The sequence below is a fragment of the Necator americanus genome, chromosome III, assembly GCF_031761385.1.
Source record: "Necator americanus strain Aroian chromosome III, whole genome shotgun sequence".
NCBI classification, from domain to species: Eukaryota; Metazoa; Nematoda; class Chromadorea; order Rhabditida; family Ancylostomatidae; genus Necator; species Necator americanus.
In genome coordinates, this window is record NC_087373.1 from 23,930,277 (window position 1) to 23,944,890 (window position 14,614).

General features: G+C 42.2%; 3 protein-coding genes across 4 annotated transcripts; 2 read left to right on the forward strand and 1 right to left on the reverse strand.

Annotated features, from left to right (window-relative positions):
* Nucleotides 1–546: 546 nt before the first annotated feature.
* On the reverse strand, nucleotides 547–6,838 carry RB195_010701 (uncharacterized protein; the record flags this gene model as incomplete). 2 transcript variants are annotated; one of them, XM_064191830.1, is made up of 12 exons in its annotated part: nucleotides 547–658; nucleotides 714–793; nucleotides 1,631–1,732; nucleotides 1,840–1,974; nucleotides 2,040–2,083; nucleotides 2,141–2,291; nucleotides 2,408–2,461; nucleotides 2,582–2,728; nucleotides 2,889–3,006; nucleotides 3,061–3,167; nucleotides 6,357–6,458; nucleotides 6,698–6,838. In XM_064191830.1, the coding sequence occupies 12 exons, from the start codon at nucleotides 6,836–6,838 to the stop codon at nucleotides 547–549; spliced, it is 1,293 nt and encodes a 430-aa protein (XP_064049412.1). The 2 variants fall into 2 exon arrangements, with proteins under 2 accessions (XP_064049412.1, XP_064049413.1); XM_064191829.1 differs by having other exon boundaries at nucleotides 1,840–1,862; nucleotides 2,009–2,083.
* A 1,032-nt stretch (nucleotides 6,839–7,870) lies between these two features.
* RB195_010702 (uncharacterized protein) lies at nucleotides 7,871–8,528 on the forward strand (the record flags this gene model as incomplete). Its single annotated transcript, XM_064191831.1, has 3 exons — nucleotides 7,871–7,906; nucleotides 7,966–8,256; nucleotides 8,319–8,528. 3 exons carry the CDS (start codon nucleotides 7,871–7,873, stop codon nucleotides 8,526–8,528), a joined length of 537 nt encoding a protein of 178 aa, XP_064049414.1.
* Nucleotides 8,529–11,530: 3,002 nt separating this feature from the next.
* RB195_010703 (uncharacterized protein) lies at nucleotides 11,531–14,554 on the forward strand (the record flags this gene model as incomplete). The annotated part of the gene is made up of 11 exons (XM_013441167.2): nucleotides 11,531–11,686; nucleotides 11,888–11,973; nucleotides 12,046–12,121; nucleotides 12,272–12,376; nucleotides 12,539–12,616; nucleotides 12,675–12,794; nucleotides 13,217–13,285; nucleotides 13,337–13,493; nucleotides 13,763–13,918; nucleotides 14,059–14,190; nucleotides 14,394–14,554. 11 exons carry the CDS (start codon nucleotides 11,531–11,533, stop codon nucleotides 14,552–14,554), a joined length of 1,296 nt encoding a protein of 431 aa, XP_013296621.2.
* Nucleotides 14,555–14,614: the final 60 nt, after the last annotated feature.

Sequence of the window (14,614 nt, forward strand, 5' to 3'; positions counted from 1 at the left end):
TACTAATGGCCGATTTATTACCGTTCATGATTTCGAATTATGTCTTTGGCTTGCCTGTACGTCTTCAGCTTGCACAAATGTACTGTCATGTGATGACACTATATTTGCGCAAGATTTCTCATGTGATATTAGATGTTTTTCTTTTATTTTCTTCTGATCTACCTTGTCTGTTAGGTACCAGTGAAGAGCTCAGCACGAGCTCGCTGACAGTTTCACGGCAACAGCTCGCACTGCTTGCCCTTCACAACATGACCGATCCCTCGTGATGCTTCAAGTGCCTTAGAAGTGTGCTACCAAAACTCACTCATCGCTCAACTTTACTATCACAGTGCTTTAATGAATACATGGCCGTGAGTACTTCCAACGTATAATAATTCGTCTCTTATGCATATTTGAGTGTAATACGTGCAGAGAACATTTTAAGAATAAAATTTCATAATACTTGTACACCTAGCCGTTCCAAATACCCATTAAAACAAAAACAAAAAATACGATTGAGCAGCAAATCTGTTCTACAGACGTGTGAATACGTAAATCAACAATCAGCTACTGTGCTTTGCTGGCTTTCTTTCGCCTGACAAGTTCGACTAGTTCTTTCAGTCTCTGCTGACACTGTTCCATTGACTTCGTGGGCACAGCCGCCGCTATTTTGTCCCACCTATAAAAGGAACATAAAAGTATTGTCAAATGGGATTATTATCTCCAGAACCCACCTGTCCTCGCATCCCTTCGGATACTGCTGAAGAGCAGCTTCGAGCTGTTTTTGCTCTGTTTGTGTCCATTCTTGATATGACTGCAATGAAGTCACTTGTTTAGGTGATACAACTACTGGTTTGCATCACATGAATTTCAATGCATTAAATGCCCATTAGGGGGTCTGGCGCAGACGGTTAGAGGTCCGTTGTAGCCGTACGGTCGAGTGTTCGAAACCGCCCTGGTGCAAACCAGGTCCTTCGTCCCTCCGGGGTCGATAAATTGGTACCACACTTGTTTGGGAGGATAAAAACACTGATTTGATCATCGGCTGGCCCCCGAAAGTCATTGTATAGGCCAGTTATACATTCGTAAATCTCAAACGATTCTGAATTGACGTGAACGTGGGGGCGCATTCCAAGCGGATTGATCAACGCCAGACACTTTATCCTTTATCCACTTTATATGCATATTTTGTCTTTCAACAAGTGCGCTCATTAAGACAACAAAGTGAAAAAGGGAGATCAGCCCAGAGGCTGTTAATTACACGCATCTAATTACCTTTGAAATAGGAAAGTTGAGCACAAAACATATCATTCCAAAGCTGCTCAGTTGTAGGGACTCATCACAAAACACTTAATTTTGATAGCACGGGAAGTTATTCATAGTTACTACAGATTGAAATTGAAAAGTGACAAATTACTTTTGACACTTTTGTTGTGACAATGTTCAAGAAAGGGTGCGCCGAAAGTAATCCGAACATATGATTAGTGTAAGCTTTTCGAGGTTACTCATTATGAAATGCTATGACCTGCACAAAATATAGTGCTTTGATTTGAATGACGTTGTCACATTACGGCCTCCACACAGTAATCATTCTTTTAAACTACCACAAGCAAAGAAAATGAGATATAAGGTTGAGAAATCTTCAACTTACACTGGCTGTAGAACTGATACCAGTGGTTTCTTCAGTTTTGCCGCTACGAATATCTACGACAGCATTCGACTGTTGGCCCATTGCAAGCTTTTCATACTCCTCCTTTAATGTTAATAATATTGAAAAATAAAAGAAAATTAATTTTCACTATTGTAGTGAAACGAATATGAACGTCCAATAGGAAACGTCGGACCCTTTTCGACACTCACTTGTTTCATATGCTTCAATTTCCCTGCCATTGTAGTTACGTCCTGTGCGGTTCGGTTCAAAACTCGAGCCATACATTCCCATCGATTCGGTGTGCCCAAAACAACCCAGAAAATAATATAATTTTGGATCAAATGCTAAAAGAGAGACAATAAAAGAGAAGATAGATACCTGGCGGGAACTTCTCCGTACTCAAACGGACCAACTGATAAAGTTCATCACAGGACCACGGTGCTCCACTCTGCTCTAAATAATCAAAATTAGGTGAACTTCGGACAGATAGTACGTCAACATTATCTGTACTTTTTTGTGATTCCTCAGCTTCACTCATGTACTTAGCAGACATCTCCGGATTATTGGTACTGACTGCTTTCAGATCAGTCGCTACCTCATAAGTAAATTCTGGAACACGAGGTGTTGGCGCCGGGCGACGTACTTCGTGGTTTTGCTCCTCCTCAACTACGTGTTTGTAACAATGAATACACTCACTTACAAGAAAATAAAGAAAATATCTTTGCATGTAATATAAGATAGCTGCAGATAGAAAACAAACGTAGAAATGGAGCTTACCTTCACTTCCAAATCCTTTCGGGACAATTGTTCTTGTATGAGGAAAGGAATCGCCTAGAGTAATCATTATTAATCCACGAGAAGATTTCGACTATACAAGAAGTCAAAATGTACTGAAGAAAGTGGAAGTCGATCGTAACAGTAAAATGTAACTATGTGAAATGTCGGACATACCTTAAGTAAGTTCCACGACGTTCTAGCCACGATGAAGGGCAGTAGATCATGGAATCGAGGGCGAAAAACGTCGAGAGCATCATGTAATTGAGTCATCGAGTTTTCTGCTTCCCCTTTCTTGTCACGCTTGCGAGACTTTCGCAGATTCTAAATAGCGGTCGTATATATATATATATATATATATATATATATATATATATATATATATATATATATATATACATATATATATATATATATATATATATATATATATATATATATATATATATATACACGTTCAACTCGTTTAAGAGCTTCAGTTCACCTGTTTCAGAACCAGGTACTTCTCGTAGTAAGCAGCCCACATCATGAGATAATGAGCAATAGTTGAAACACCCATGAGAACAATAATAGCTTCATACCAAGCAAGCTTCCGCATCTTCCTGCAATGCCTCATTCCCGAGCTTCCCGTACCAGACAGAAACAGCTTGACGTACCTGTAGTAATAGATTGGCTGACGCCAATCAGGTAAGCCAAACTCCAACACATTGTCATATTTTTCCCTCAGCTCAGTTGACTTCAAAATCTCGTATATTGAAACAATCTGAAGAATGTCAAACTCAAAACACAACTTCCTGCACTAGATGAGTATTTAATGGCTACTCGCAATCGCAAACGAACTCTAGATGATAATCGTAAACTTGATGAGCGCGCATGCGTTTTATCCGTGTTGGTGGAGTGGTTTTGTAGAAGTGGAGAGGGTGGTTATATGGTAAGCTCCGAAGCGAAGGTAACGTTGCGCTTGCTGCAATCGGACTGCAGAAGACTAAGGTCCTACCACGACCGCTGCTATCTTGACCACTCTACTGCAGCGGCTTACGCAATTGCACCAAGCTTCAGGTTGTTTCGTTCCGACTCTATCAGAAAGTAGCTTATCACATCACGTGACAATCCTCAGGTTATGACAACACAGAGGGAACCACGCGACCGTACTGCATCATATCAAGCGAATATTTGCGTAGTCTCATGAAAACAAACTTTTCGACCCCTCTTTTAGCTGACTGCATTCCATGAATACTCCGAAGCCCGACGGAGTCGGAGGTTGTGGTCTGTATTCAAAAAATCAGGAATGGAAAATCTAACGGAGACGATTGAGTTAGCGCAGAAATGTTGAAATCTGTTCCTCCTTCTGGGATTCGTGAGATGGCGAAGAGGCAGGCATCAGTTCAATATGGATTCACGAAAGGATTCCTGACTCGACACGCTATTATAATTCCTCTCCACAAAAAGCTATCCGTTACGGAAACCAGTAGTTACCGACGAATATCATTGCTTTGTGTAATGTACAAGGTTTTGGAGCGGGTTATCCTGGATCGACAAATCCGACATCGCGAAGAAGCCAGCCGTAACCAGCAAGCCGACATTCGCCCTTGTCGATCGACGATTGATCAGGTGTTTATTGTGATGAGAGTGAGCTAATTGCGGCAGCGGTATTCGGAGCATCTACAGGTAGCTTTTTGAACTTCGAAGCCGCTTTCGACTCTCCTCACCGGCGCCGCCTTCTCAATGCGCTTTGCGGCGATGGAGTTCCAGGAAAGTTTGTTCGCTTGCTAGATGATATGAATCAACGAACAACTGCTGCAGTTCAAACACCAGCTGGATGTACAACACTGTTCGAAGTGAAAACTGGAGTAAGACAAGAGGCCGTGGCGGGACCTTCTCTGTTCAACTTTGCCTTCGATGGCATAATCCGAAGAGTAGTTGAGCAGTGTCCTCGCGATGTCATTTTAGGACCTTCTGTACGTCTCTTGGTGGATCTCGAGTACGCCGACGATGTAGCAATATTCGCTTCTAGCAGCCCGAAGTTACAACATGTTGTTAACCTTGCATCGAAGTTAGCTGCAGCCTACGGACTGCGACTCCGCCTTGATGAATGCAAACAGATGTTGGCCTCTTCGAGACCCTCAACGGGAATCGAGTGGACGGACAACCTATCGAACTCGTGGATGAGTTCTGTTATTTGGGCTGTATGTTGAAAAACGAGCGCTAGAGCTAACTCGGCATTCAACTCATTGACGAAGTGCGTGTAGTCGACCACCATCGCCAAAGTCAAGCTACAACTCTACCTATCCTCAATTTGCCCTGTCATGATGTACGGATCGGAAACTTGGACAACGCCGTCGGCGGTGATGGAGAAGCTTGACTGCATGGAGAGAAAGCTGTTTAAACGATTGCAGGGCTGCTTTAGCCCGTTAGTGTGCCTTAACGAAGAACTTCACTCGGAAGTGGACATGGTTGACCGGCGGATGATATGTGGAAAACGTCAACATCTTGCCTGGCCTGCTGAAGTAGTCACCATATCAAAAATTTCAGTGGTTTGGATCTACTGCACAGGGCGTAGGATCCCTTCTAAACACCGTCAGGGTTCAAAATTATGATATGAGGTTGACTGTCACAACACAAAACCTCGACACCCAATATAAGCACAGCATTTAGGTTTTCTTCCAACTTATCTGTTTGAGTGAGTTCTGATATGGGATAAGAGGTTTGTACGATTATATATCATATTTCCTTGCCTTTGCATGGTTCGATAAAGGCGAAAACGCCAGAGCAAGTTGTTAACACAGATAGATAACAGCATTATCTGCAGTCGAAGCTAGTTAATCCAAGCTCAGTGTAAAAATAAAAAGTGAACCAAAGGGCACTGGCTAATTCAATAGGAATAGCTAATTTTGCTGGTATGGAGTAAAACAATCACAAAGACAGAAAAAAAAAGATATTCTGCAAAAATGCTTAAGGTGCAACAGAAAGGAAGAGAAGACTACAACAAAAGCTAGCAAAATTCACACATATTTGGATAACTTGACGGTACCGTTTTTTTTTTTGACACTTATAAAACACATCTCAAACCTATTATACTATTGGGGACAATCAAACGTGGGAGTTTCCGAAAAAAAAATCCCAAGTGTAGACATGTTTTTGAGCGGAGCTTGGAAAAGTCACACATTCAAGAACGCAAAAAATCTATAAATGCAAAAATCGGAGGGCTCAGGAGCATTCTTAGGCTCTGTTCATGCTACTAGGCTATTTTTTTGCACCAATAATGTCTAACACAAAGATTTTACACGGTTCAACTTCGCGAATCATTTAGGTCAAGACATTAGAGAAAGACCTTTTCCTACTGCAGGCGGTCACGCTGCGTGTTCGAGAACAACGTGGAAGCAGTCAAAAAATCACAGTCAGAGAGCACATCAGTTTGTACGTAACTGGCCACATCGCCTCGCATCAAGAATCAAAATGATTTAAGTCAACCGTACAATAAATGCACCAGTGTCCTGCAGCCACTCCTTTGCCATATGTCTATACTTTTAAGCGGTTTTCGGAACCAAAATCCTAAACGCTGAAAAGAAACTGCCCTTTTGGAGCATTCAAGTGAAAGGTCGTTCCGTTCTTTAAGCTCACATTCAATATGACCTGGCCTTTAAATGTGGAGGAGAGGCGAACCTATTGGGTTGGATAGGAGCAAACGAACTGCTCGCTTCATTTATTTCGTAGTAGTTCATAACGATTTTGTGTCCACTCCTTAATGGTATGAGAACCTTGTGTCATGAAGGGTTTTTTGTAGATGCAGCGTGGGCAACAAGATCAGTTAGTCCTACCACAAGCTAACGTATACACTACTCGAAGGAACGCTGGTAAAACAATAGGTTTCCAATTTTCAGAAGAAGTAAAATGTCTGAGTGGAATAACTGAATACAAAAGGGATATACAAAAAGTCAGAACAAAAGCGTACCTGTCTGAATTTCTCCGAAGCATCCGGCGCACTATTTCTATCGGGATGCCACTCAAGACTAAGCCTTCTATACGCTTTTTTGATATCTCCAATGGAAGCCTCCTGAAAAGTATAACTGAGTATCGTATTAAAACCATGACCTCTCCAGCAAACATGCAAATAGATGGATGGGAGAGAAGTGAAATGGGGGCTATCCCAAAAAGTGCTCTAATCGTTGCCTACGCAGGTTTCTTGAGGCTTGAACAACTATATGGGGCTTGACTATTCTGTAGTAACATCATTCTTCTAGCTCTCTTTCCCCGCATTTAAAATAAGATACGAAAGAAAAACGAAATAATTACCTTCGTGATTCCGAAGACATCATAGAAATTTGCTTTGATCTCTTCTACCAAGTCGTATAGGGCAAGTTCCTCTGAGTTCCAAGCCGGTTCAACATCTTCGACGACGGTTAACAAAAAGATAACCGTTGCGACACAATGCATCACGGAGGGAAGAGAAAGGAGCAGAGCAGAGCCGCCTTTCTCCGTGAACCCACTTCTTGTCGTCAAATGAGGAATGACGGACGTAGTTGCAGACTACAGCGTGAAATCGCAGCACTCCATCACAATCATACACAAGCATTTACGACATGGTAAAATAACATTTTCTGACTTTGATCTCTGTATTAAGGATCAAGCATGTGGTATTTTCCCGGTGGGGTCGTAAAAGGAGGATGTTGCAAGGGAAGGCGATCGCAAGGGAGTTGGCAGTGGCCAGTAGTAAATGAAGGATAACACGATAACCAGAACAAAATATTACGTAGTATTAGATGATCGATACAGTATAAAATACTACAATAGATAATATTGGATGATTACATAAAGGATAAAAGTGTAAAGGATAACCCTGCCCGCAGAGTTTGGAGCCGCGCGGCGGCGCGGTTTGGTGGCTCTACGGTTTTGGTGGTTATTGAGCTCGCTGCTGTGAATAGTCAATAACCATCAATAACCACTCCATAATCACGTTATAACCTATAATAAAATAATAATGGTAATACTGTATGATACAGAAATCAGAGGTCTCAGGAGTACTCAGAAACATTACTCCACTAAACTAGGAAAGTATCCAAATCAATAGAAGCAATAAGCGACTGTGCTACACTCGCCTCAAATAACTAAATAAATTATCATTGTTTGCTTATGTGTGGCCCTACGGACTGTAAATTGTTCGAGAGTTGCATCTGGTTAATGCTATTTCAGCACGATCTCTGCTAACCTTTTTCTTGAAGCGAGACATCTGCCTCGTTCGTGATAGAAGTGTTCGTAGCGCAGTACACCTCGAGACTAATGACTGAGTTCTGTGAAAAACGGGAAATCATAGTTGGAATCCTAAGCGTTACTATTGCTTCGCCCAGTCAGACAATAGCTATGTTGGAGCTCGCCGCGATCACGCTGGATGATGGTACATATACCGGCACTCTGACATCTATAATTCTTCGATATTCTAAGGGATCTGAAAGATCCCTTAGAATATAGATGATTAGTGTTAATCCGCTGGAAAAGGCGAGAAGCGTGATGAGAACTTATGGTTCTCTTTTTTTCTTTGCACTAGTTTGTCTTTTCTATCAAAGGCTTGTCCTTCGCAATCAGAAAGAAACTCCGCCTTGGACGATCTGGACAGGTGCGACATCGCCACACTACTACATCATCTGCTCCCTCACCTCGACAGTCTCGAAAAAGCCTTCCAAACGCTTCTGGAAAGGACTGCTCCTAATTCCAGCTGCGTATTCTGCACCGTGGACGAGAATCGTGACAACCACTATGCCGGGACGGGTCCACGGTTGCCGGATTCAGACTCCAAAACAGCACAGGCGACAAAGCTGAACCTGTGCCTCCTCCTCCTGAACACGGCACACGATGACGTAAGTGGAGTCAAGTGTGGAAACTATGGCCTCGGTCACAATTTTCTGCTTTGCTCTTCTAGAAGACCGCAGCCGCCCACGAAGCGGCCATACAAGAAGTAACCACTAGCTCAACGCCAATCGTCATCGTCATCAACAAGCGATCAGCAACCCACCACCCGTCATCAACGCACCTGCATCTGGCCGGACTCTCAAGCCACAATAAGCACTATCGAGAAGCCACTATCAAGTCACGTCAACGCACCACCTACGCCACTCCACAAACTCCGTAACAGTCGAGCCGTACGCATACATGCGATAGTCGTAGCCGGTGCTCTGACCCGCTTCATTTTTGAGCAGCTTTGAAAAAGACCTCCACTTTTAAACGATTGGCGAAATTACGCTCTTCGCTTTTGGACGGCTGACGAAAGGACCCCCTTCACATGAGTTGCACTCTATGAGCTAAACCCCCTTCACCTGAGAAGGGTCTGGCTTCTTCCTATCGCACCTATGCCCGTACGAAGGAAATGATTTGTCAAGCTAGAAATTGTTGTCGTAATTTATTAATTTCGTGTTTTCGCCCGCGGCAGTATCATTGACCCGATGATAGATAAAGGGCGTGGTATAAGGTACCGTTCGCTGTTATGGTTATTTTTTGTGCCATAACGACCTGTACCGTCCAAGAGTGTGGCAGACAACGTTCTGCCCACTCGTTACTTCGCTCACATTAATTGCACCATTCTCTGCCTACTGTACAATAAATATATTCCACTGAACCACCGTTTCGGTCTGTTCAATTTCATTTTATTCAACCGTCTACATTAGTAATAACTCTAGATTACTCTAGAAAGCAAAGGCATCTTTTTATGTTTTCTTCTTATGCCAACGAAGTTTAGTTGAAAATTCATTATTGCCCTGACGTTTCGACAAACTCGCCTTTATCAAAGGCTTGAAAATGGTTCCATGTCTTTGATGCCATGTTATCCCATCACACTCCTCCTCTCTCCTTGCCAAACCTCGATATTGTTCTAAGTACACAACTTCAAAAGGAAAACAAACTGACCAATAACAAAGTTTCACCTAAACCTCGTTGGCATAACAAGAAAACATAAATACACTTCCCAATGCCGAGGTTTCAAGAAGAGAGAACTAGGGGATTGCAGGACATCTTTATTCGGTCGAACGCACCCTTCTTAATTTTCAAGGAAAGAGGGCCGGAAGAGTTAAGATACAGACTCCAGCAGCACCATAAAGTGCACAAATCTGCTTTCAACAAATGCTGCGAACAACAGCAACTAGTCGCTGATGTTGGTCCTAGAATATGGGAAGTGAAAGACGGTGGCAACGCATATCGCGGGGAAAAACATTGTTGTCAACGCGACGAGCAGGTTAGGTTTCTACAACTGCTTTAAGGCTTAGATTTGAGTTATCATTTCCAGCTCAGTAATCACTGCCGCAGAAGTGGGTGTGGTGCAAGTCCCTATGTGTTTGCATGTGCGTGTCCCATGGATGTGAAAAGTGGAATAAGCTAGGTGTATCATACATGTGAAAGTCGGAGCCGGTGCTCCGACCTCCTTCGCTTTTGGACGATTGGCGAAAAGACCCCCTTCACTTTTAGAAGATAGTAAGATTGGGGAAATTGAAAGTGTTCGAGATGGACCTCGGTGTAGCGATGGGAGTGAAGAGATGATGGAAGTTGTCGTAGAAGACGATGAAGAGAACGTAGATGTAGAGGAGGTCCCGAGAAGTTCAACGGATACACAGGATCTTAACAAAGACCTTCTCTAGAGGATCGAAATGGTACAACTGAAATCTATAGCACAGATTTCAAAAACCAATAATACATGTTTAGGAACTGGTGTCGATGCGCGAATATGTCATCAAAATGACGAGAATAATAAGATAACGAGAACAGTATAAGACGCAGAAATAAGTATGGAGCAAATACTACGCAATTTGGAAGAATTCCGCAAAACGACGGATTCGTTGGCAGAGAATATTGAAGAGAGCGAGATGTACCTCGCGAATACCGTCCTTAGGCTCTGATCCCGATACGGAAATTGCACAAGGTTTGAAATCAATTCTGTGTGAAAGAAGTCCCCTTAAAATATTTGTTCAGCGCTCCCAACTACGCAAGGAAGAACAGGCTAAACGGCGAATGTCAGTGCTTGACATTTCGAACTGTGTGCAAAGCGAAATGGATGCGTGTGCTGTTTACATTCGGATGCAGCCAAGCACACTCAAAACAAGCAATCCAATTTTTTGGACTCAGTGTCCAAGATGCGAAAATTCTGTACTCTTATTTAATTGAAGGCATCACCCCACGAATCTGAGGTGGTACGGACTTCAGGTGGAGTATTCGTATACGGCATAGTAGATTATAAAGAGGGGATGATTCCGTCCATTTCTTCCTAATTGCCGTAAAAAAACGGCCAGAAGATACAGCTTCGGGCGTTCCGACACGCTATTTTCTACACGGAGTTCGATTGGGGCGCGCCAGCCTTCTGCACGCGCCGCATCTTCCGGGCCGTTTTTTTTACGGCAATTAGAAAGAAATGGACGGAATCAACCCCCTCTCCATAATGTACTATCTCGTACACGAATACTCCACCTGAAATCCGTACTACCTCAGATTCGTGGGGTGATGCCTTTAATTTGTTAAATCTGTGAATAAAGTTAGATGTGTACAAATTCAATAAGTGGGAATCATGTATAAGTGTAATGTGATCAGCAGCAAAGATTGAGTATAATGTACTAAGAAAGCCTAGGACCTAAGGAAAGTATCAAGTACAAACGACACGGTATACATCAGGCTTCCCCTCCAAAGCATCCAATGGATCGTATGACAATATACATACGACTACAAAGGATGACAGAAGCTACAGCAGACGACGTGAGAAAGGAAAAAAAAAACGAGGAAGTTCCCATATTGCATGTCCTCGCATGCAGTAGAGTAGGTTTTCTCTCAAATATACATGCTGTATATTTGAGAGAAAACCTACATAAAAGAACCCTGTATGCAAACGTTCACAAAGAGCATAAAGAGCAAACAAGTTAACAAATTAGCCAAAGAAATCACGAGAAGTAAACTTACCTGACAAGCAGAGGAACATATGAGAGACGTATAAGTCAAAATCCGGGAATATTATCTAATCATGTCGTAAGTTCCTGCGCAGTGTGAAACCCCACACACGCAATTATATTCGACGCCATTCTCTCTCGCGCAGCAGAGCGACCTGTAATTCGTCGTCCTCGGCAAGGTCGGGTTCACATGCGTTTCTATTGACTCATGACGATGATGCTGGACGAGAATGGAGGCGGAATGGCCGGGAACGATCTCAGGACTCTGATCGAGTCACGCATTCCCGAACACCGAAGTCATCTGGAGACGAGCCATGTGAATCTGGAGAATGTTGCTGCGTACTGTGAAGGGAACTACCTCAACGCCCACGTAAGTCATTCGTTTACATTCAGGAAGTGATAGAAATCGTTAGTATTAATTCTCACCATGAGGAACCCCCTCAGAGCTCTCCTCTCTCAGGTATAGTCGGACTCTTCAATCATCAATCCAATGATTAAAAAAGTAAAACATCTTCTAAGTAAGAGAGTAAGTAATTGAAACAATATGTATGAAACTACGCATTCGTTTCAGGATCGAAATTCGGCATTCGATGAAACAAAACAATTTGCATTGCAGTCTCTTGCCAGTGTTGCTTATCAGATCAACACTCTTGCTAGGTTAAGCATTTTATTGTGTTATGCAAAATACGAAGAATCTTCACTTATTTAAGTTACTTGTTTCTTTTGCAGAGATTTATTAGATATGTTGGATCTACAAACTGACAAAATATCAAGTCTCACTGGTCAAGTAGACAACATCGATGTGGTCAGTTATTTCGTGTTTTCTAACGAAATTCTTAGTAACAACATGCAACATCTTCACGTTTCCTCATTGTCGTGGGGTTTTCTTAATCTAATGTTCGGGTGTATTTGCAAACCAGTTTATATTTTCTTCCGTTGCATTTTTTTCCTGTAGGTGGTCAACATCCATAAGGAGAAGCTTGCTCGACGTGAAATTGGTGCGCTCACAACGAATAAATCCGTTCAGAAACAACCAAAGATTATTGCTCCAGCAGTTCAGGTGGGAGGTTGTCTTGCGATCTCTATTGAATACTTGCGCGACAGTTAGACAGTGGAGTGGAGCTTTCACCTCTTATTGATCACAACAGGTCCCTCACTCTTTAATCCTAAAGTGATTGAAACGTCAAACAGTTGATCATTTTATTTTTGTCTGTCATTATAGGAGCCTCCTCAACGATACAAACGAACGCCCATAGATTTTTCTGTGTTAGATGGCATTGGTCACGGAGTTCGTTGCGAGGTAGCCATTTCCTGCTGTAATGCTTTATCCTTTTACTGAAGTAAATTCTAATCGTCAGGTTCCACTGCAACATCGTGGTGGCTTGATTTCTCGAGCAGCCTCTAGTGTTTCGAGCTCTCAGCCGTACTCCGTGCATTACTCGCAATATGAACGAACAGCTAATATTGGAACGAATACGGTGAGTTCATCAAACATCATCAACTAATTCGAAACCCATTTTTTGTTGAGTGGATTTCGAAATCACTTTTTTTTTCTTTCACGATCAAAAAATATGTGCCATAAGTTTGGTTGAAAATTGGTGCATCCATGGATCAAAAAATCTAGAAGATGATTTGGTAGTATCTGCTGCTGTACATAACTTTTCAAGAGACAAAGAGTATGGAGCTCTACATTTGAGTACACAAAATAGAATTCATTTTGTTCGTCCCAGTTGATTCCTAAACATGGTTTTCTTGTATGTAACTTATAAGCCATGTGTTTTTGAAAGTTTCCGTTATCAGTTTACCTAGCTAAGAACTTTTGAAGTACTACTACTTTTAAAGTAATAAGAAGTCTCTCAGAATTATCTTTCTCTTTTGCATTAAGTCTAGCTCATTTCAGCTCGGTCGTTCATCGGTTCGTAGCGGTCATCTTTCTATGACTCCATCGGACCACTATAGAGTTCCACTGGTTCGTTCCATGCTCGCTTTCTCCGTGTGCCTTATTTTCTTAAGCTTCTAGGTGATGCCGTTAATGGATCATCAAAGGTACATGTCTGTGACTACTCCGCAGAGCCACTCGGTTGGTGAATATGGTGCCCATCAGATCGGATATCGAAGCGCTCCGGATTCTGATACAGCTTCCGATTTTGGAAGGATGAGCATGCAGGACAGATACGGTCAGATTATCTCCTTTTAATTCTTTTTGTTCCTGTTTTAACTTAATACTCTTTTTCTAGAGTAAAGTAGCCTTTCTAGAGGCATGTTTGTATTTTCGTCGTTTTTTATTTTTATTCTTTGTCACATACATCTGCGTTAAAAGCATTACTGTGCCGAACACTTTTCTGTAAAACCTTAAGAACTATTTTGAATAGAAACAGTTGAGCATAAAATTATTTGTAAAAGCTAAAAGATTTGCTAGGAAGTCGCCGGAACTTATGCATTTCAGGAACTCTGAGGCTTCACCAGGCGCAGATTCCACGTGCGTCTGTCATCGATGGCACCAATGTTGTTGGCGAGGAAAGGGCGGAGTCTCCCGGATTCCCTCTACCTCCTCCTCAGCTTAGTTCGCATTACGGATATGTTGGGATGACTAGAGCGGATGGTCAGTGGTTGCACTTTCTCTTCCTTTTTGACATTATGCTGTTTTATCTTTTGGTTTCCCTAAATCGTTACATTTGGATTCACAGATTTTTTTTGCTTATTTTAGTCTTAGAGTTTCTTTTGTACTTTCTTCCTGTTCAGATCTTCCTCCACCCGCCATGCAGATGCTAAATTCAACTCATGAGGATGAACCTCTTCCACCCCCACCCCTTTCACAAGCGAACTTTTTCGACACACATACGGACTGGATTCCTCGTAATTATATAGAAAAAGGTAATGGCACTGCTACAATCACTTGTTAATTTACTTAGAACTAAGTGGTTCCCGCTTTTAATAGTCATATTTTGGCGGAATCGTCTCCAATTGTTTGCTACACTAGGAAGTTTACCTGTTACTTTGGTAACCACGAAGATACGGTGTTGTAGTGAACGTATAAAACTACAAACTTAATAGCCTTATTTTCTTATTAATTTTAGCTGTTGCCTTATACGATTATGATGCGGACAAACCAGACGAGCTATCTCTAAGAGAAAACTGCATTGTGTACGTGCTCAGAAAGAACGAAGATGGATGGTTTGAAGGAGTCTTGGATGGAGTGACAGGGCTTTTTCCTGGTAATTATGTCCAACCAGTATGAGTTCGCTTATGCACCAATGAGACAGCCTAGCTGTTCGCCTCAGTTATTTGTCGTACTGTC